At 39.8% G+C, this 22,250-nt stretch overlaps 2 protein-coding genes across 2 annotated transcripts in view; one reads left to right on the top strand and one right to left on the bottom strand.

The window, feature by feature from the left end:
- LOC139713476 (MOB kinase activator 2-like) overlaps positions 1–5,717 on the bottom strand; it is a 32,392-nt gene extending 26,675 nt beyond the window's left edge. Inside the window, exon 1 of the mRNA XM_071625204.1 lies at positions 5,608–5,717. Coding sequence (XP_071481305.1) covers positions 5,608–5,624 — 17 coding nt within the window. The 5' untranslated portion in view covers positions 5,625–5,717. The remainder of the gene's footprint in view (positions 1–5,607) is intronic.
- A 367-nt stretch (positions 5,718–6,084) lies between these two features.
- LOC139713473 (KRR1 small subunit processome component homolog) lies at positions 6,085–20,788 on the top strand. The gene is made up of 9 exons (XM_071625200.1): positions 6,085–6,163; positions 9,849–10,046; positions 13,712–13,846; positions 14,660–14,785; positions 15,464–15,604; positions 16,355–16,525; positions 16,895–16,972; positions 17,914–18,069; positions 20,717–20,788. The coding sequence occupies exons 2-9, from the start codon at positions 9,864–9,866 to the stop codon at positions 20,786–20,788; spliced, it is 1,062 nt and encodes a 353-aa protein (XP_071481301.1). The 5' UTR covers positions 6,085–6,163; positions 9,849–9,863.
- The last annotated feature ends 1,462 nt before the right edge of the window (positions 20,789–22,250 follow it).

Here is a 22,250-nt window from a genome sequence, read left to right on the forward strand (position 1 = left end):
AACCGCAGTGAACACACAATACACATCCCCTTTGTATTGTGTTGTACACGTATGTAATCTCTGTACATGTACTATGTAATCTCTGGAGATTGAATGACATGAATTCCAGCATACAGTGTAAGACACTACAAGTACATTGTACTGTGCAAGCATGCGACTCTACACCATGAAACCATCATGAAAGTCACAAGATAATTTTTAGCTTAAGGCAGATTCGGAAAGACCTGACTCTGAACTTTAATAATGACATAAAGTATAACTCAATACAAATGGACTTTCTAAACTCATCCAAACAATGCAAAGAGTACTCTTGGACAAGGCATTTACCTGGTACTGAGAAATTAGGATTGACGTCAAGTGCTTCATCTCACCCAGCAATGAATGAGATAAAAAAGGGACAAAAACAGGATGCAAAATTCCATGACAATCACTATGAAGTGATCATAAGATTAAATACATTCTTTACTATTTGCAGATGAACCAAAACCCAGCTTTAATACATCAAAATAGTTCTAAAATGTGAGTTAGGGATAGAAACAACCAGTGTAAAAAGTTAATTGGTATACTGGTAATCAATGTTAAGTATTGTGATGAATACAAAATGTGAACAATAATAAAACTGTTTCCAGACTAAAACCATCCACACTGTACAATGGTTTTGTGAGAAAAATAGTGATATCTCCTTATATTTTAGGCTTTATTGCAATTTTTTTTAATATGGGTAGTTGTTTTGTGATTCAACTGACCTACCCATATGCATCAAATGTGATAACTTGAACATTTTTAAAATCACTGCTCCCAATGGTAAGCAGAACCTTTAAACTGAAATCTTGTACACTCATTATTAAAGCACTGTACATAGTCATGACTAAAACTCACTTTCAATGCACTACATGTACGGTACTGTAGCAACATCATAACGTGAAAAGTCCGGTCAGGGTTTTTAAGAGATACAAGGGACCTCTACGACACACCTAATCACACACACTCACACACACCCACACACACACACAAAAAGAGTTTCAAATAAACTATTAAAAAAAAAGAGCTCACTAGACAATTTAAACTTAAACTGCTAGATCTTTTGGCAGTCTACCCGTGCCTTAAGTTGCCTTGGGCAGGGAGGTACAGTACAATGTATGTGGATGTGTAGCACTCTGCAATAATAGCCAACTAAGATTTGCCCAGTAGTGGTAATCAATAACAGCTCTTTGGTGGTCACACCACATTGGTGCTTTTCATCATACAGTTTACAGTGTACTGTACTATCCTTAGATGAAACCTTTGTGATTCTTGCTCAAGAATGTCTTCTAACAAGGGATATCATATCCTTTCCAGGAATACAGAGTATCCACACTCTCTGCTGCTTTCTAGAATCAAAAGCTGAAACTTCACTGTATGACAATCTTTTGCTACAAATTGAAAAGCCCCTCCATATGCCAGTTGACATCACTGAACAGAGTAAAATCAATACACGGCAGTAGAACTTTCATTGAAATTTGACATACTGATGGAGGAAAAAGACTAGAAAAGTTTCTAATGAAATTTAGGTTTTGGGTTTTACAAAGCAATATTGGTTGCAGACAATGAAGTGAAAATTGAAGCTGACAATAGTCCTAAATTGGTTTGAAATAATTTGTCAATGAAATCATTTTTGATAAATACCATAGACTTAATTCATCACCTTTATCAAGAATCTGAAATCAAATAAAGATTTGTGTGTAAAACACTCGGAGGTTTGTGACGCACTGACATTACTACTTCATCTACAATGTATCATTGTTATAAACAGTGTATACATTTGTATGTGAAATCATTATTTTGAAGTGAAACTTAAGCGCTTGCCCTATTTGTTGGACTAACCTGTGTTATTATCAGCTTTAACATGAGATGGATTTTAGCCAAAATATTTACATTGTACTAGCAAATGAATGGTACAATTGTAACACATGCATACTGTACACATACTGTAAATGTACACACCATGTATTTTTCCTTTGGATCAAACAATTTTCTCTACATCATAAGCCAAGCTGTTTGTTGTGAGGCAGCAAGAGTATCAAGTTGCTCATTTGCCTAAAACTGCCACCCCTCAATGTTAGGGAAGACAATATTTCTGTGTGCCATAATTGTAAATACATCAGTTGCCTCAATCCACTATTGACAAAGGCCCCATACTCCAAAATGCAAGTACTTATTAATTATACTTGCACACGAGTTAGCTTTAGTTGCTCAAAATAGTGGGCAAGTAGTTTGCAGCACCCTGAATCATGTACAGTATTTCTGATGATCCCAATGCCAATTTTCCTTCCATGTCAACTTGTGTACATGTAATCTAATCACAATGATAATACAAATTTCACAGAATAACTGTTCAAGAATTTTTTTAAATGTTATTATTTTTTTTTCAGTAACACTTATTACACAATCACTGTTGTCATTACCACTCATTCCCATAAGTACTGTAGTTCCTGTACTGTACGCATTGCGCTTGTGCATGAATGAGCATGTAAATGAGAAAAAAAAAAATTATTTGTAGGCATTAATTGTTGCATAATCACAAACAAGAAAACATTTTTTTTTTTCATTATAATACTAAAAATTATTTTTATTTATTTTTTTTATTTTTTTTGTAACCCAGGGTACAGTACAGTGCTAAAAAAAACCCCCCAACATAACAATTCAACAAAATGGCAAATTTTCATTTGGTACCCCAGGGAATCAAATATTGCATCATATATTGTAGTGCATATAATGCACTTGTCAATGTAATGACTCACCCCACTACCCCCGGACATGGGTGCGTCATTTCCTCGTTTGGTCCGTCAAATTTGTGACCCAGGTGTGCGTCATTTTACCAGCTATGTCCGTCAAATTTTTGACCGAGAGGTGCGTCAAAATCCCATCATTGTCGTCAAATTTTTGACCGAGGGGTGCGTCATGGTACGTCACTTGGCTATGGAAAATAACACGCATTATTCTGAACCGAGGGGTGCGTCATGGTATGCACTTGGCTATGGAAAACTGCACGCATTTTTGCACGCTACCAGTACCGGATACACGTACGTACCGCGAGTGAATTTACAGTGAGCGCGATCCCGCGGCAAGTGAAAATCAAAGTCGGGAAGCGTTTTGGAGTAGGCCTAAGAGGGAAAAATGCTTGCCCGAATCTGGCAAGCAAATGACTTAAAAGCCACCCTTTCTCCTCACATTTTCTTTCCAACAAACTCATGAAATCACGCATACTCAATCTCAAGCCAGACGGACTGTTTAGCGATATAACGATTTCAACCTCACAGTACTAAATAGTAAGGCAGGCAAATCAAAGATCGTATACGGAATTCCGTATACGATCTCTGGTATACCGTTGCATGGTGCGTACTGCGCGTACCTGCAGTATAGCAGGCAAGTCGAGTGTTCGTGGTGCGCGACTCGCTCGCTAACGCTGTGCAATTCGCAAGTGAGCAGCGTGCTCGTTATTCCTCATCGAACGTACATCGTGCATGGATTGTGTTGCATTCAACCGGACTAGAAATGGCCGCGCACATACAGCGCATCTGCAGACAAGTCATATGTATATATGGCCAGGTGACTATGGATTGCATGCACACGTTGATTATACATTCGGAATATCGTAGCAGCAGAGTGATGTACGGTGAATGACGGTACGGTGCTTACAGGGCCAGGGTAAGGGAAACTTGCCGAAACTTTGACAAATTGTGTTTACGAACCGAAAGAAAATGAAATTGCTTGAATAAAGCGTATGCAAAAATCCTTTCAGTATTTACGGGGGTGCGTCACATGTACCGAGGATGTCCGTCAAAAAAGTGACCTAGGTGTTCGTCAAAAACCCCGTGTTGTCCGTCAAATAAGTGACTGTGGTGTTCGTCAAAAACCCCGTGTGGTCCGTCAAAAAGTGACTGTGGGGGTGCGTCAAAAACCCCGTGTGGTCAGTCAAAAAATGACCATGACGCACCCATGTCCGGGGGTAGTGGGGTGCGTCATTACATTGACAAGTGCATAATGTCATGATAGTATGTAGTAGTCTTCTGATCCAACAGTCTCGTCACCAAAATGTCAAAAAATTCATAACTTTTGAATGGATTGTCCGATTTCTTCAACCTTGTCCTGATGTATTCTAATAAATACAATAATATTTGATGAATTCTAATAATATTTGGGTTAAAGGAGAAATCCAGTCCAAATATAAGTTAGTCTGATAAGAAAGAATAAAATATTACGAGTTTAACCGTATAATTTTGATTGAAATCGGATGAAAAATAAGCAAGTTATGACATTTTGAAGTTTCGCTATTTTTTCAGGAAACAGTTCTTGAACGGCCATTATGAATACAGGCAAATGACAAAGAGAGCATGTCATTCTCTGACAACTTGCCACATAGTTTGTACATAAAATTTTTAAATTTCCAGTTTTTCACTCAAACGCAATTATGCCCAAGGCTCAAATCCTGGTATACTATTCTGAAGTTATTCAACCAGGAATAGCATCATGTTACAGACTGAAGTGACAGAAACACTGAATTTTCATCATTATTTTTTGGACACGATCAAAGGAAAAGTGTGTAAGGTCATGACATGATAAAGCTCACTCATTTGCATATTCATTATCCACTGTGCAAGAATTGTTTTGCAGGAACTTGAAAACTACAGTAATAAGACTCAGCCCTAGCCCTGACCCTCTGACTCTGTATGCTGATGAAATCATGCAATTCATTCAAGCTTACAAGTTTGTGTATGGCACAATGCGATGCACATGCCTGATCCATTTGCCATTGCAGACTATTGCTATTCATGTTATGGGTACAATGCTAGTCACCTGGGGAGAAAACAAGGCAAAACTACACTGTAAGACGCCAACCCCTCAGCCCTTGGTTCGCCCCATGGAGCGAACCAAAAGGGGTGGGCAGTGGCATCTTTCGCCCGTTTTCTTGTGTGAGGGGTGAATGTGTCGATGATACTGCGTAAATTTACTGGTACGCAGGTCATCAACAGAACTGGGATATGGGTGATTGGGAGAATTGAGAAGTACATTCTTGAATATCGGTTCTAGCAGTTAGCAGATAGCCAGTCACAGTCCATAGCGCATTACCATCTGACTGAGGAGTGAAGGTGAAGACGTTCTGGAACTCCTGAAACTCCGCTGATCCCGAGTCCTGTATAACCTGGATGTGTACGGCGGACCCCACATGGTCCCTGCTTTTTCCATCCCATCATAAATTACGATCATTACTAACTAGACTCTCGAAGTAGCTAGTACTAGTACCGTTACTACTGCTTAAATAATCATGATAATAGACATGGTAATGGAAGGGTAGTCCCCCTAGTTTCCCATAGTAGCTATTCGTAGCACGAATTATGCAGGAGCCTAGTTAGTTGGGAGGATCAAGGAATAGGACTGCGAGTGTACGTCCTCTCGTGCCGGTGCATGCTGTGTGTGTTGCATGTTGTGCGTTGTGTTGATATGAATGATAAACCGGCGATTTGCGGGAAAACAATAATAACAAATGCCCTTGCTTTCCCGCACTAGATACAAATGAAGGGAGAACCATCATCGCTATTCCAGAGAAATAAAGAAGGATATGCTTACCCCATCAACCAATCCATGATGAATAAGTGAGAATGTTGCCAGTAACTTTCGATTTATATCTGTTCCTTACGGATGGATCATCATCTCATAGCCACAACACATTCGCGATTGCCTGATCATCAACGTACTGTACTCACTACACACAGTATTCATTCACTACATAAAATCCATACAGTCCTCACGCAAATCCAACAAGCATCGGCAAAACGCACTTGATTTCAAAATTGGCAATGATTGGTAGCGATTTCATACAATATTTTTTTTTATTGAATCATTAAAATTCTTTTGAATCCAAAATTAAACAATCATATTATTAATATAGTTTCAAGGGTCGATTAAAGTAAAATAATTAATATCATATATTCTTATGATAATATACATGCATTATCTAAACTCTAATCTGTAGGACTATAATTGCCAATTTCTTATGCTCATGTGTTTTATATTGCAGACAGCGAAAGAAGATAGACCATGTAACACTAATAGAAAACTGACCACGGGCAAGCACAAGCTCGGACTTCATTTGTCACATCGGCGGTCAATCGTCGTTTAAATTGTAAGACTTAGTACAGATGTAATAGCCAGTATAAATGTAGTTCATCAGTGTATGTGCTCTGTGTATGTTACTCTCAGAATGTTAGTGGTAGTCACGAAGATGTCGTGCTTGTGTGTGGAGTTATCCGACACGAATACTGATAGTCCCAGATGTATTATTCTGTGTGTGTAATGTACGCTCATAGCTCTTCGGCCTTTTTAACATGTATCATCACACGCGCTGCGCTGCTAGCTGCTGCGGCCTGCCTTTACCGCGATACCGGGTACTGTAGTGTAGACATCTAACGTTTCATTTTCAATCTGAAAAGATGTCTAGCATGTCTGGATAACCCATATTTAGCTGTACTAGCACATCGTCCATGGGGTCCAGTGCTGGGACCGGATATGAGGCATGAGCATGATTGATGACTCACGAGGGTTGGTGGGTGGCAGCGCGCGCAGCAGCAGCAGAGCGCAGCGCAAATCTCGCTATGGCCAATACGCAAAAAAGTACCTGGATGTGGCTTTTTTTGGCAATTGTGCACTTTACGGCCCTATATTATCGGTGCGAGATTTTACCTTAATCGAGCAGTGCGTACGAATTGGGAGTTCCTATCACTCCACAGGCACCGCGGGTCGACAGCGGGTCTTCCGGCACTGTACTGTATACATGTGTGTGAGATTTCGTGTTGGGATGCAAAGCTCTTCAGGTACGCCACATGGTTGCTCTAACGCCCTTCCCTGCTGCCTCTGCGGCGCGGCATGATCGAGCGCGAGCTGTGCATTGGCACACACACAATTAGAATGCAAGGAGTGGTAAACTTCTGTGCTTCAATCATGACTTTAAATGAATGAATTTTGCGTTATATATTAAGCAGGGTATCACTAATTAACCTATTGTGGAGGACATATGTCCGCTTTGGCGGCCTTGGCGGAATTATTCTGTAAAATAATAACAAAAAACCCCCAAATCTTATCGTGATTCGTCAGTCTGTTAGTGTTTATTTTGTCTACACAGTTACCGTTTGACGAGCCCGACCAGATGCCATGTGAAGTGTGTATAGCTACCGATTTACGGGCAGCCACTACATGGACACACACACACACACACATAAGCCTTGCCCGCATGGTTGGTTTGCGCGATTTGTGATGGGTTGGGATCGGGATGGATAAAGAGGCATGAAAATACATGTATTCATGTAACTGTTGTGGCGAGCTAGCGGCGCAAGCTAGGAAGTTCAAAAATGGAATCTATTGTATCACAGACTACTGCAAACTTTCTTACACTTTGTGCTATGATCATGGCAATTTACTGCAATGCAACATTGTATATTTTGTAAAGCTTGATAATCCTGCAGCGGAGAGCAAAGGCACGCAAAATCGCGATCGCACATTGTTCAATGTGTCAGCTAGCTCCGCAGAAGTGCCGTGAGTGAGGCGGGCTTTTAGTGACCTTATCACTTGTCAAACGATGTTCCATACAGCATGAGAAGCTCGCCAGCTGCTCAGTGCGGGATGGTTTATGGGATATCACCTTAGCACACGGCGAATGAGGTACCGATAATATAGGGCCATAAAGTGCACAATTGCCGCTTTTTTGTCAAGATTTATTGCACTTCAGGGACTTGGGCACTTCTGGTGCGGGGCATATTTTGCACAGCGCTAGCCTGCATATAGTGTACGTGTACGCCTAGCACCGCGCCCTGCCCGCCACGGATAGGCGCCAGTACCTGAGCCAGGCCTGTGATAGGCCCCTAGCGTAGCCCCTGTATTTGCCCTAGGCCTTGCACTTACAGTTGTATGCAGACAAGCGTAGACATACTGCTCGATCATAGCGATCGACTTGCACATCAGTCATCTCTGCATACCCCACAACAACACTAAAAATAATACTTGAAAATATTCTCCCCCCTGGATATCGTCATGGAAGGTCCTTCTCGAAACTTCGAGAGAATGACCGTTCCCCAGCTGAAAGCATTTTTGACATAAAGAGGCATTCCTTGTCGTGGAAAACACAAGCCTGACCTTGAATCACTGGCAGTGAAAGTGGACAGTGAAAGCTGAAATGTACAGCGTTCACCCACATCACCTCTCGCATCCAGGGATATTTCTGTAGACTTCTTCGTTTATTGTAGTACGACCAACACATGGCACTTTTATTAGCAGCTTTGCAGTAACAACCCATAGTTGTATTTACAGCAATTTCTCTAGAATGGAGAAATTTCAAAACAAACGCTAAAATTCAAGTCGAGGAAACAGTAAGTACACGCCAGAATACAGTCGGCCGGCTGTATACAGAGTAGCTGTAAGCTGTATGCAAGGAGCATTCGTGTATCACACATACGAACGGAAGTGACTTGGCTTCCCAAACTATCCCATAATGCACCGTAAATGACGCTTAAATCAACATCCGGGTACTTTTTGCCTATTAGCGATTGCGAGATTTACAAGCAGGCAACCAGCGCAGCCGCGACAGACCACTTCTTCATCAGCATTCTCGTCGTAAAATACCTCAATTTATCGCCTTATAGGGAAAGAGTGCCATATGTAATTTATTTACCCCCCCCCCCACTAACCTATTGACCGATTCGGGTTCGTTGAGGGCAGCAGACATTTTACGGCACAGGGCGCAGCCATAGTGGGTGTATCAGCGACCACCCTGCTCTCCCCCACCCCGGGGCAACATGTTTATCACGCACTTGTAACAAAGGTTCGCGCACTAAGCAAGCATTCGCGCACTCAGTACAAGACACCCATTGGCTAAAGCAGTTTTTCATTCTGCGCGCATGCTAACGTAGGGAGAGGGGTGGGGGAGTGCGGAGGGGGGGTCTGCTGATACACCCACTATGGCTGCGCCTATGCTAATAATACACATAGCGCGTCACAGAATCGGTCAATAGATTAGTGTTGTAGGACTCCGGGGTCCATGTGACCCTATGACACCGAGATCAACGTTACCCTATATCCCTAACCCCAAACTGGCCCTGGGCCCTGGCCTAACCCTAACCCTATAAAGCCACCTAAATATATATCACAAATTTAATTATATTAACGTTACTTATAAGATATCATTTTGTTTATTTTTTTCAGTTAACGGGGAGTACATATGGAGCTCTTGCCTAATATACTAGTTGCATGGGTAAAATTTACAGGTGATGGTGGGTTACATGCACCTCCAGTTTTTAACCCCTACAAGGAGTATTTTGGAGGATTATTCTACCAAGTACCAAGTTTAGCAGTAGACCTATTCATTAGTCAAGTACAAAGTACTTTATGTATGCACCCTGCTCGAATGTTCATACTCTTTGCAATGAATAAATGAAGTGAGATCTTGATAACAATATATGTGCATACCTGTGTACATGAGTTACATATTGTAAAGTTCTAAATTTATACAGTTCTAACCCTCACTGCACTCTTGCACTGATGTACAGTGTACTTTCGTATCCATCTCAAATTCTACGCACCGAAATGGCACAAAAGTCACAGGAAATACTTACTGTTCATGGCTTATTCCCGACCACTCATATAAAGTTGAAGCAGATTGGTTATTAGGAAGTGTTGATGTTGACGTGGTAATTGATTTTCATGTCATTGCTCAAATACAAAACAACTCACTCTTAGGTTAGCGAGCAATATCGCTGCTAATGCAATCAGAAACTTAATATTAGTTGCTAATATTAGATCTATGTGCTTTTCTTTTATAGGTTTGAGAGATTGCCATGGCAGTGAGTAGTGAGCCTGTAGCCCACGAGGTGCCCCCAAACTGGAAGGACAAGTTCACCAAAGAAGACAACCCTCATGGTTTAGTGGAGGAAAGTTCATTTGCGACACTGTTTCCAAAGTACAGAGAAAAATATCTCAAGGAATGCTGGCCTCTGGTGCAAAAGGCTCTTAATGAACATGTAAGTCATTGATGTTGCTCCTCAATTGATGATATCTTTATTGCTTTTTGAATGTGAACACGCACAGTCCAAAAAAAAAAAAAATACTTTGTACCTATTACCTTTTGTTCATCATTTCCAAAAGGTCGTCTAGGAACTACCACTGGAAGTTTAACTTGGGGGTATGATGAGAGTGGAGTTTACATGATTACACAGTTTGAATTAATTTTGAAGCTTAGATTTAAAAAATGCTGCATTTGATGTCCACGGTATGCAGGGGAGATCATTCCAGAGCTTCATGACTTCTGCAGAAAAGGATTCTGCAAATGGTGTTGATGTGCATTGAAACACAGCTAACTGCTTGTCATGTGTTCGCCTACTTCTTAGACTTTTCCTCTGAAGATAATCTTGAAGTGGTAAATCCAGTTTTTTTCCTCTGAAGATAATCTTCTAGTGGTAAATCCAGTTCTGCATTGAGTATCTTGTTAAGTGTTGTTAGCCTTTGGATTAGGCGTCTTTTCTCAATGCTGTCCCATTTGAGTGTTGCAAGCATTCTGGTTACACTGGACTGAGGAGTGATGTCTCCGAGGACGAACCTTTCTGCCCTCTACTGCACTTTCTGTGGGAGGTCCCTATTTTTCTTGGTTCTGGGGTTCCCTGCTGAGCTGGCATATTCCAGGTGGGGTTGAACTATGGACCTGTAGAGGTTTTCTTTCATGGTTCTTGAGCAGGAGGAGAAATTGCTTTTCAGGTAGTTGAGCATCTTGGTTGCTTTGGTAGCAGCATTGTCAAACTACTTGCCCCATTTCAGGTTGTTCTGGGTAACGATTCCCAAATATTTGATCTTGTTAACCTCTTCCAGGGGCTACCCATCATCTGGTAGTCAGTCTTGCTGGGATTTTGTTTTCTGGAAACTCTCATTACTTTACACTCTGAAGAGTTGAACTTCATGCCCCACTGGTTAGACCAATTTAGACGATTGTTGAGGTCAGTCTGGAGAGAATTTTTGTCTTCTGAACTTAGGGTTGGCCTGTAGATGATACAATTGTCAGCAAATAGCCTGGTTGTTGATGTGACAGACTGTATGATATCATTTATGTAGAGGATGAACAGGTGTGGACCAAGGATGGTTTATGTGGGGCACGTCGCTAAGTACTCGCATCCATGGAGATGTTTTTTCATTCACTGCTACCCTCTGTACATGCCCGGTAAGAAGGCCGTAACTTTGAGTGGAACATTAACTTAGTTCTCTTAATGACGAAGAGGAGAAAAATAACCATCTCCGCTAGTATCAAAAGTTATGTGATGTGTCTTATTCATGATTGACTAAAAGAATTTTATCACAAATAAGATGCTTTTCTTGAAATAAGTGATTTTGTTTGTTTCTCCACCATATCCTTGTACACTGTGTAAGTAGACTCACCATTATAGTGAATCAACAATTTTCAAATAGCTATTCACATTTACAGACCATTTTTTTTTCATAAACATTGACCATACAGTAAGTCAAAGGCCCTGTATGTAAGGGTTACCTCAAAACAGGTCAACCTGTTGAAGACCAGTAGTCCCAAATGTACTTGGGCAGAAGTCCATGGGAAATGTGTGTACAGCAAAATGAGCTCTTCACCAACAGGTGAAATATGTTATCCTGATCCAATGTGGTACAGCAGAGCTGTGTAATAATATACAAATAGTGAATGGTCACAAGTGCGATGGTACAAGATTTTGCACGAGGTGAAAGATAGAGGCGCTCTATTCAACGATGTGAAGCTGAGTTGAAAAGTGTGACTCATCTTTCACCGAATGCGAAATCTTGTTTCATTGCATGAATAAAGACCATACACTATTTGTTTGATTTACAGCTCAACACCTCACCTCAACACCTCAAGGACGTCAATAAACATATCCACACAGATACTTGAATTTAGCACAGAAATGGCAATCATTTTCCTTGAAAGGTGAATGAGTAGCTGCACCACAGTCACAGTCAGCCGTGTATGTACGTACACATATGTACCCGAAACCAACCGGTTGAAATTGTTTACAAAACTTGAGTGACAAAATACACACTTATAAGCATCATGCTTGTAATTGTTGAGTGCACAGAGCAAATTTTTATTTATTGTGACATCACAGCCATGCAATGGAACAAAAACTTTTGAGTCAATCGTGAGTTTAACACGGGAGTCAATTGAAATTGGTGATATCAGCCATACCATATCCATTTTTTCTTGCACAGAATTGCACGGCTGACAGCAACTGTGGGCAATGGTACTTTTAACTGCATGTCACATGATGTGCAATTGACCAATCAGATAGCTACATTCTTTTTAGAAGTTGTATAAAGACTTACTGTTCATTTCATATTTTGTTTTTCGTTTCATTCTTTTTTTCAGACAGGTTATAAATGAAAAGTTGCCCCGGAAATGACAATTTAACTATGGAAGTGATTTTACAAAATTTCTCGCCCATAATGTGGAAGCTCCTAGCGTGACATGGGACTCCTTCTGACAGAGCAGTATGCATGTGACAATGATCCTATCTGAATATTATGTGAGACAAAATTTATAAGTAGGTTCTGTATTCAGTAATAGTTCTTTCAGTAAAGATCAAACAAGTCCCCATAGCTTACTGTATAGCTGTTTATTCTGTGAGGTTTTTATTTTCGCAAATTTCATGAATCAGGTGCTTTTTGTGAATTTAACAATACACAGAATTATTAACACTGATCTCAGCATGAATGTGATGTGCACGTGTACATGTCTTACTATATTACTGTACAGTGCACTCCTGTTATAACGAACACGGTTATAACAAAATTCCGGTTACAACGAAGTAAAAATTCAGGCCGCAACGTTATCCACTCTATGTATTTTCATTGTTTATTTGTTTGGTTATAACAAAATTTCGATATAATGAAAGAAGACTGCCGATCCCGAGGACTTCATTATGATGGCAGTCCACTGTACACACTTAAAGGACAAGTTCACCTTCATAAACATAAGGATTGAGAGAATGCAGCAATATTAGTAGAACACATCAGTGAAAGTTTGAGGAAAATTGGACAATCGATGCAAAAGTTATGAATTTTTCAAATTTTTGTGTTGGAACCGCTGTATGAGGAGACTACTATAGCTTATGAGTCATATGCGTACAACAGTATAAAGAAAATGTAAAGAAAATTTAACATATTTTCACTTTTTTCGCATAACAAAAGAACACTTGACTTGCCTCTTTCTAAGGGCAGGGGGAATAATATTACCCATAACATATGTCGGTAACGAGTCAAGGGAATGTGTACTTTTTTCAAAAGATGAAATTTTGTGAAAATCTCTTTATATTTTCCTTATATTGTTGTACGCATGTGACATCTACACTGTAAGTTATTCATACACTGCAGTAGTCTTCTCATCCAGCGGTTACTGCACAAAAACTTCAAAAATTCATAACTTTTGAACGGATTGTCCGATTTTCCTCAAATTTTCAATGATGTGTTCTACTAATATTGCTACATTCTCTCAATCCTTATGTTTATGAAGGGTTGACTTGTCCTTTAATGATTGCAAATTTAATCACTCTCAAAATTGTCAGGACATCCCGATTTGCGAAAAATTAGACTTGCGTAAAATATGGCGAAGAGAGCTAGTTTATCATTTTCATGCCACGTTCCACTACTTGGCTTACAGGGCATCAAGGCTAACCTGGATCTGGTAGAGGGCAGCATGACTGTTAAGACAACTCGACAGACGTGGGACCCATTTATCATCATCAAATCCAGAGACATGATCAAGCTGCTTGCCAGGAGTGTTCCATATGAGCAGGTACAGTCAAACCTGCCATAGCAGCCACCTGTCTGTAGTGGCCATCTGCTGTATGCAGCCGCTAAAACAATTCCCCTCAAGAGAAAAACCATGTTAAGACCCTGTCTGCAGGGAGCACCCTGTCTTTAATGGCCGCTTTTTTGTCTTCCATGGGTGGCCACTCTAGACAGGTTTGACTGCATTTGAAAGGCAGAGGTTTATTTGTAGACTATAAAGTAAGCAAGAACAAGAACAGACTCTTTCCCCCTTATTGTGAGATGACTGATATCCTCAAAATTTACAACATGCAAATATTCAATTGTCTCCCATAACAAATATGTGCTATATCTCGTCTCTAGGTCGGGAAATCACAAACTGCTCTCCTGACAAGGGATGATTACTTCTCATTCCTTTTCTATGATTCTCAATTATTTTATTTTATTATATTTTATTATATTATTCGGCCACTCTTGAAATCTTGTGACAATTGTTGTAAAGTGTCAAACTCTTGACATCGGAAGGGTATACAGTATATCTGTTCAAGAGAGAAAGATGGTGGTTGCGGCTAACAACAGGTAAAACATTTGTGGAGACTTATACTAGGACATTGTGAAGGGGGTTCTGTTATCCATATGGAGTACTAATGTGTGATTGTCGTAGCCATTCATCTCTATGGAAACGGGATCTAAACAATCTCATCTGGCCCAAGTGTTTGTGCAGGCAGCACCTGGTTCCAACCCAAGCTATAACAAAAGACTGTGACATCATTACCTCTGTACTCTATTCATTCCCATTCAATAATTTCGTGTGTGTTAATATTCATGACACTGACAGGCTATTCGTGTCTTGGAGGACGATGTGTCCGCGGAGGTCATCAAGATCGGTCGGATGGTAAGGAACCGAGAGAGGTTTGTCAAGAGGAGACAGCGACTCATTGGACCTAATGGATCCACTCTCAAAGTAAGTCTAACTTTGATTTGCCCATGCACTTAGCTGTTAACTTAATACTTGCCAAGCTATTTTATTGGCTTAAAATTATCCCTTTCAGACAAAAACGAAACAACTAAAAAGCAAAATAAACAAAGAAATGCAGTGATGAAACATACACCAAAATACCCGTAATGATGGCACCATCTCATGCAAAAGTTATGATATATTATAGTGATTTGGAGGAGGTAACCTATATTCACAGATGATTAGTTTTAGGACATCTATGCAAATTGATGAATGAATCACAACAAAGGTATGAAAGAAACATATCTCAAAAAAAAAACAAACACAGCTGAAATCTTTGAAATGAAAGTCCCACTTAAAGTTTTGTCAGTCCACTTTCAGAAATTCATAGTGACTAAAGTTATGTGACCAGGACATTGTCTGCCTGCTTGAGCATTTGCTGTCAACCAAAATCACAATCTTGTTTGTTTACATGATCAACCATCATAATGTTTGCATGTTAGTGAAAGAAATTTATGGGGGGGGGGGGGGGGGGGGGGGGGGCAGAATCCCCCTCCCCTGATATAGCATAGCCAAAAAAGCCCAGTCAACATTTGTGGAATGTATTGTTACTCTAACTATACTTCTACTTGAAGTGTCACAAATTGAAAGGAACGCCCACTTTTGGATTTTCTCCCACTCCAGGCCATAGAGCTGCTTACCAAGTGTTACATCATGGTGCAGGGTAACACCGTGGCTGCTGTAGGACCCCACCGAGGCCTTCGTGACGTCAACAAGATTGTGACAGACACCCTCAACAACGTCCATCCAATCTACAATATCAAGGTAAGACTTGCACAACAGGATCAGATCATTCTCTGCACATAAAATATATATCATCCCATCACCGCAAGAGCTTATTATGTCACCAAATTAATTTTCTTGATTTGATATCTCTAAGATTTCCAAACTCCAAGATGTCTAATGATGTATGAGTTCCCCAGTACATTTTCAGAAACCTCTGTAGAAGTGATAAAAAGCCTGACCACCAGATAAACATGTTTTCTTGATTCTTGGCTTTAAGTTTAGAGGAAATCCAGCCTGCCAGAGAATAAAGATTTAAGCAGAATAGATCAGTGTTAGATGCCATTGCAACAGCTTTCATTAAAAAAGAAAGACATCAAATTTCAAAATGTTTTAATGCTAGAAATTCAGTAAGGTTCTTGTAATGATTAAACATTTTAGATAAAAACCAGTGACAAGTTTTCATAGTTTTTTCTATCATATGAATTTGTTTTTGCGGTTTTCTTAGCTTTGATATCTGCAAGTCTGTCGGGGTAGTTTGAGAGTGGGTAACATGCAACCAATGTATTAAGCTGATACATCTGTCTTTGTTGGCGAGAGTGAAAATGCAAGTGCCTCAGATATTGGAATAGGCCCCGTCTTGTTGGACTCTTCTGAAATCTCGACAGACCTTTGGCATTCACTCAGATTTGGATGATTTGTGGCTTGCGTCCTTTTTGCAAAGCTAGGGCAGCAGAGGCATGAATGATTGAAGTGTCATGTCTTGTCTTCTTTCTTGTCTGTTTTTGGCAGATTCTGATGATAAAGCGGGAGTTAATGAAGGATGAGAAACTGCGCAATGAATCCTGGGATAGGTTCCTGCCAAAGTTCAAGTCCAAGAACCTGAAGAAGCGGAAGCAGCCTCAAAAGATCAGGAAGAAGAAGGAGTACACACCCTTCCCTCCACCTCAGCCAGAAACCAAGGTACAGCTTTAGTATCAAGCAGTTTAAAACATAGATATACAAATCATATCGTTGCAAGCAAACTTCACTCTTTTGGTTGGAGAAACTGGCCAAATTGTGAAAATGTGATAAAAATAGCATGTTTATACCTACTTGTCCTCAATCACGTAGGCATTATCAGTTTGAGTATTGGTTCATCTTTAAAAAACACAACATTTCAATGCTTTTTGAGATTGATCTTACACTCTTATTTTTTATTGATTATCAATGTTTTGTGTGGCTCAGATTTTATTTGAGCTCAATGCATCTTAAACCTGTATATGAAACATGTTATGGTGCTTATGAAAATTGTGATTTCCATGTATATTGCAATTATTCTTGAAATTGCAGGTTGACAAGGAGCTGGCCACTGGTGAATACTTCTTGAGAGAAGGACAGAAAAAAGCCAAGTTAAAAGAGGAGAAGAGAGTAAGTCCTATCCCCTTTACACAATATATGACATGGTTTATGCCACATTATGTCAATATTGACATTATTTGAACAGTTCTTCTTTCCCCCTTCAAATGGGACATGGTTGCTTCACATCTTTACCAGAAGATGCACAAAACAGAACACAAAAGAATGAAGAGGAATACTGCCAAAGCATACCAAATTATTCTGTAGCTACTCCATAGCCATACTCTGGCAGACCACTTTGTGAGATGGTTTTAATGCGTACAGAGTAATATCCTTACTGTACAGTGTTTTTTGCCAATGATGAAACCAAAGCTATTTTCAGTATGGGAAAACACTTCTAAGTTTGGAAGTTCCGACAGTTGCCACCATCACAATGCTGTTGCCAAAAGTTAAAACTCTGGGTAGAATTCACTGTAATTTTTTTTCTTTTTTTCCCCTTTTTTGTAAGGGGTATGACCCCAAGATGTGATTGTTGGCTTTATGTTACATCTTAGTGGATATGTTTCAATTTATTGCAAAAGCATATAAGATGCTTCCTAGATACTTGATGAAATAGGAATGCAAGGGGAATAATAACTCCTCTTGCAGCTCCAAGAATCTATAATACTGAGATGAACTATATTGTGTCATGGGGAGGTTCCATGGTGAAAATCTCTTATTTAGACAATAAGAGTCTGCACTGTGCGAGTAAACTCTGGATGAGAGGCTGTAAAGATGTAATAGTTCTAACAGCCTATCTGAATGTTGTCAGATTTGTGGCATGCACAGTTTGACTAGGTAGGTGGTTCCAGATCCAAATTGTCCCTGAGAAGAATCCACACTTGTGTGCATTTATGGATGTCTTCAGTATGATGAAGTTCAGGTTGAGATCCTTCCTTTCATGGTAAGTTGCTGAGATGTCACTTAGATGCAGTCTGTCACCTCTTTACACTTCTTCCATCTTCCAATGACAGCTGAAACAGGCAGAAGCTGAAGTAAGGCGGAAAGACAAGCGTCAACAGCCATTCATCCCTCCTAAGGAAGCCGCTGCATCCGAGAAGAAGGCAGCTCCCAGGGAAGAGAGTAAGATGGACATCGAGAAGCTCAAGGCAAAAATCAAGCAGTCCCAGGTAACTAAATGTCAGTGCAGAATGTCAAGAGTGTGCATGTTTTGACCTTTGACCCCTCTAGATGAGTACTTGATTATCCTAAGAGAACAACCACTGGGCAATTAATGGCTCTGGGATATGGCTTGTATAGGGAGGGTAATAGACATCAGTGTTTTGGGGCAGGGGGTTTGGAGGGGGCTTGTGATAGGAAAAGGATGAAATTCATATGGTATCAGTTTGGAAGATGGGTACAGCCAACAGATTTTGTGTACCTTTATTTTGTTGTTGCTTCAATTTCAATAAAACAGGTATAAAGATGACAACACTTTGTTTAAAACAATTTTCCCTTTGTTGTTTTTATTCTCTCAAAGCATGATGACTTTTAACTGATCTTTTTGTCTTACAGTTTGATCATTCATCTGTTACCATTCCCATACTCATTCACTCCATGTGATTATATACCAGTCTGGTTGATATCATGTGAATACCATGTTGGTTGGGAGACCCTGAATATGTACTTGATGGGATATGGTAGTACTGTATAATTCAATTCATATGCATGATAATTTTCATTGTTGATTGTGTAATTCTGTCTGCCAAATACAACAATATTTACCACAGTTATGAAATGTGCAACCTGAATATCAAATCAGTAAACATTTGGAATGTCCAGCTGGGGCCTGTTGCATAAAACTTACTATTGAATTTCAATGGTAACTACCGTCAAAATTAGGCGTCACAGCCAATCAGCATCAAGGATTATAGAATTTACCGCTAATTTGAAGACTTACCGCTAGAAAGGAGCGGTAAGTCCAGCGGTAAGGGTTTTATGCAACAGGGCCCAGGTCATAATGTTGTAACCATTCATCAGAGTTTACATTTTGAAAATCTTTAATTTGACTTATGTGTTTCCTTCCTTCATATTCTGTTCTTAGTCCTGTTCAAAACAGATATTGTTTGTTGTGGGGGGTTCCCTGTGGAACTGCAGAGACTCCAACCCCAAGCACCTTCTGATCTGGAGATTTTCCCACCTGAAACCCCTAGCAAACGGGAGACTCCAACTTGATGTGCGCAAAGCGCACATCACGAGCGCAAAGTCCCTTGCAGTCTAGGGTTCTAGATGCTCTCTCGCGCTATTTAAGGCTTGTTTTTGAACATACAATCCCCTCGACATTCCGCGCGATGTATCGCTAACGCGAAAAGCTATCGCCGCGACGTTTCATGACTTTTTTCTTTCGAGTCTCCCGCATCTTTTGACACCAAATTTGCGATACCCGGGCGCGCGGTTTCGAAGTTGCGCATAAATGTATGTGCATGTCAGACCAAAAATTGCTCAAAAACGTGAATTCGTGTACAATTTCAATGCAAACTGTGCTTACAGGCAAATTTCATAAAAGCATGATTATTTTGGGGTTTCATAGATTAAAATCAATTAATAACATATTTTCTTGTTCGGAACAATGTTGCGGACAAGTTTCATAGAAAAAAAACAATGAAAAACATAAAGTCGAAAAAACAAAGAAATACATAAGAAATTAAAAAAACAATAAAATACTTAAAGGACAAGTCCACCTTCATATACATTAGGATTGAGAGAATGCAGCAATATTAGTAGAACACATCAGTGAAAGTTTGAGGAAAATCAGACAATCCGTTCAAAAGTTATGAATATTTTAAGTACCTGCGCAGTCACTGCTGGATGAGAAGACTACTACAGTGTATGATGTCACATGCGTACAACTATATAAGGAAAATGAAAAGAGAATTTCACAAAACTTTACTTTTTGAATAAAAAAAAACATTTCTTCAACTTGCTACTGACGTATGTTAAGGGTAATATTATTCCCCCTGCCTTCTGAAAGAGAGAAGTTGAGTGTTCTTTTGTTATGCGAGAAAAATGGAAATATGTTGAATTTTCTTTATATCATTGTACTCATGTGACATCACAACCTTACTTAGTCTTTTCATCTAGCCGTGACTGAGCAGAAACTTCAAAAATTCATAACTTTTGAACGGATTGTCCGATTTTCCTCAAACTCTCACTGATGTGTTGTACTAATATTGCTGCATTCACTCAACCCACATGTCTATGAAGGTGAAATTGTCCTTTAAGAAATTCAAAAAACAATAAAATACTTAAGAAATTTTTTCTGATGGCACAATTTTTTTCTCTTATATTTGCTCAGGACACTAAAAAGAATATTTACACAAAAAATGTGCCCATTTTGAGCATTATTGAGTGATTTATACCAAATTGTCTGATTTCATGCATCATTATGCATAAATTAGCATAATTTAGCATAGATGATAATTTTTAAAAAATCTAACTTCATGGTACTTTAGATTACATCATAGGCAATGTGTGTGCCAATTTTCGCCACGATCGCGCTGTCGACGGCCGAGATCTGGAGGGGGGCCTGGGAGCCCCCCCAGGTCTATGATCTACCTAAATAGCCCGGCCTAGTTAGGGTTAAATCTCAAGTGGGAGAACGGGAGATTTTGCAAAAATGGGCTTTTGGCGGGAGATCTCCCGTCGAAAGCCGGAGAGTTGGAGTCTCTGGAACTGCCTGCAGTTAAGGTTTTCAGTTATAAAGCATATTACTTCTGAACTCTCACTGGTGATTTGTCAAATACCAATATTCTTTCTGCTCCTTTCCATCCTGAACAGAAGAGGAAATTCCACTCCAAGGGCCCCAAGGTGTCTACAATACCTAGCAGCAAGAAGAAACAGAAGACGTGACAGGACAAGATCCTCCCTTATTGAACTTTGACCTTTAGAGATTAGTATGTGATTGTTACTGACACATCATGCTGGACCATGCACACACAGAGCGTTGTCACTTGATGTCCAGTTCTGGAGATAAAGTGCTCCTTTGGCCTGGAATCAGCTGTTTACTCCAGAGACTATTTTCAGTGCAGTCGAGAGCCACATGATGAGCCATACACTGGATTTTAGTGGCACAAGGTTTACCTATAATGTATTTATTTGGTGCTCAAGAACAGACAACATGCATACCAGTGGGAATTATTCTAAACATACAGCAAACAGTATAACCAGATTCTTGCATCAGTAAAATATAAAAGCCATTGGATAGAGACATTCCATGACACAAAGGTTCTTCATTGTGAGGACGTAAAGGTTCATATCTCTCCCCTTAACTTCAGATAATCTAATATTTTTTGCCTATGATATACTGTAAGAGTGGATATTTTCGCGCGACTAATTTTTCGCGCTTGGCCTGGTAAGAAGAGTTTTGTGTGTTTTTATTTCCGCGGAATCAAGACATCACGCACAGGAATGTATAGCAAGCAAAAATATTCGCATGCTTTTATTTTCGCGCTAGTTTCTGGTTGCGCGAAATGCGCGAAAATTTCAACACCGCGAAAATTTCCACTTTTACAGTAAATAGTATTCTTTCACATCACACTATAGCTCATTCATACCTTTACAATGCATTTATGAGGTTAATTTGGTGCAGAATACAGCAGGTCTCTACAGGAGCATGCCGAGTGGGCCATCTTCCTCTTCGCGTGTGACAGGTCACCACTTGATTTAACTGTGTGACACTGATGCCAGTCTCTACAGTCGTGTTGTCGACAATGGCACAGACCGGGCTGGCCTTGCTTCCTATTCTCCCTGGAAGGCTTGTTACAGGGAGCATGCATTTCCTCAGTCAGTCCCGACAACAGCAAGATGAGGTCATCCAGTAGCTTAGGATGCATTTAAAGGGACTGTACAGTACATGGTTGAGGTAGGGATTCATGTTTTGAACATTCCTAAGTGAGATAATGAAAAGCCTCTTATGAAATATGAAAGAGCATGTAATTTTAAGAAGGATTCAACGTTTATTTGATGAAAATTGGTTTTCAAATGGCTGAGATATCCAAAAAAGTGCTAATAATAAAAGGCGACATGCCACAACTTTATTAGGATACTTGTTTCACCTTGTTTTTGGATATCTCAGCCATTTCAAAACCGATTTTCATCGAATAAACTTTTGATACCCCTTAGAACTGCATGCTCTTTGACATCTCATAGAGCGCTTTCTGAATATCTCGCAAAACGTTAAACGCTAAATCTTCACCTCGACCAGAACTGTACGCACCGTTTAATCTCAAAATTTTCTGAGGCAAGCTCATGATCCTATAAAACACATTTGAGATATTTATGGGCAATAGGTAAAATGCAACCGTGTTTATAA

Source organism: Diadema antillarum, unplaced genomic scaffold, assembly GCF_040938485.1.
Source record: "Diadema antillarum isolate AM-2024a unplaced genomic scaffold, OU_Dant_1.0 seq00001982_RagTag, whole genome shotgun sequence".
NCBI classification, from domain to species: Eukaryota; Metazoa; Echinodermata; class Echinoidea; order Diadematoida; family Diadematidae; genus Diadema; species Diadema antillarum.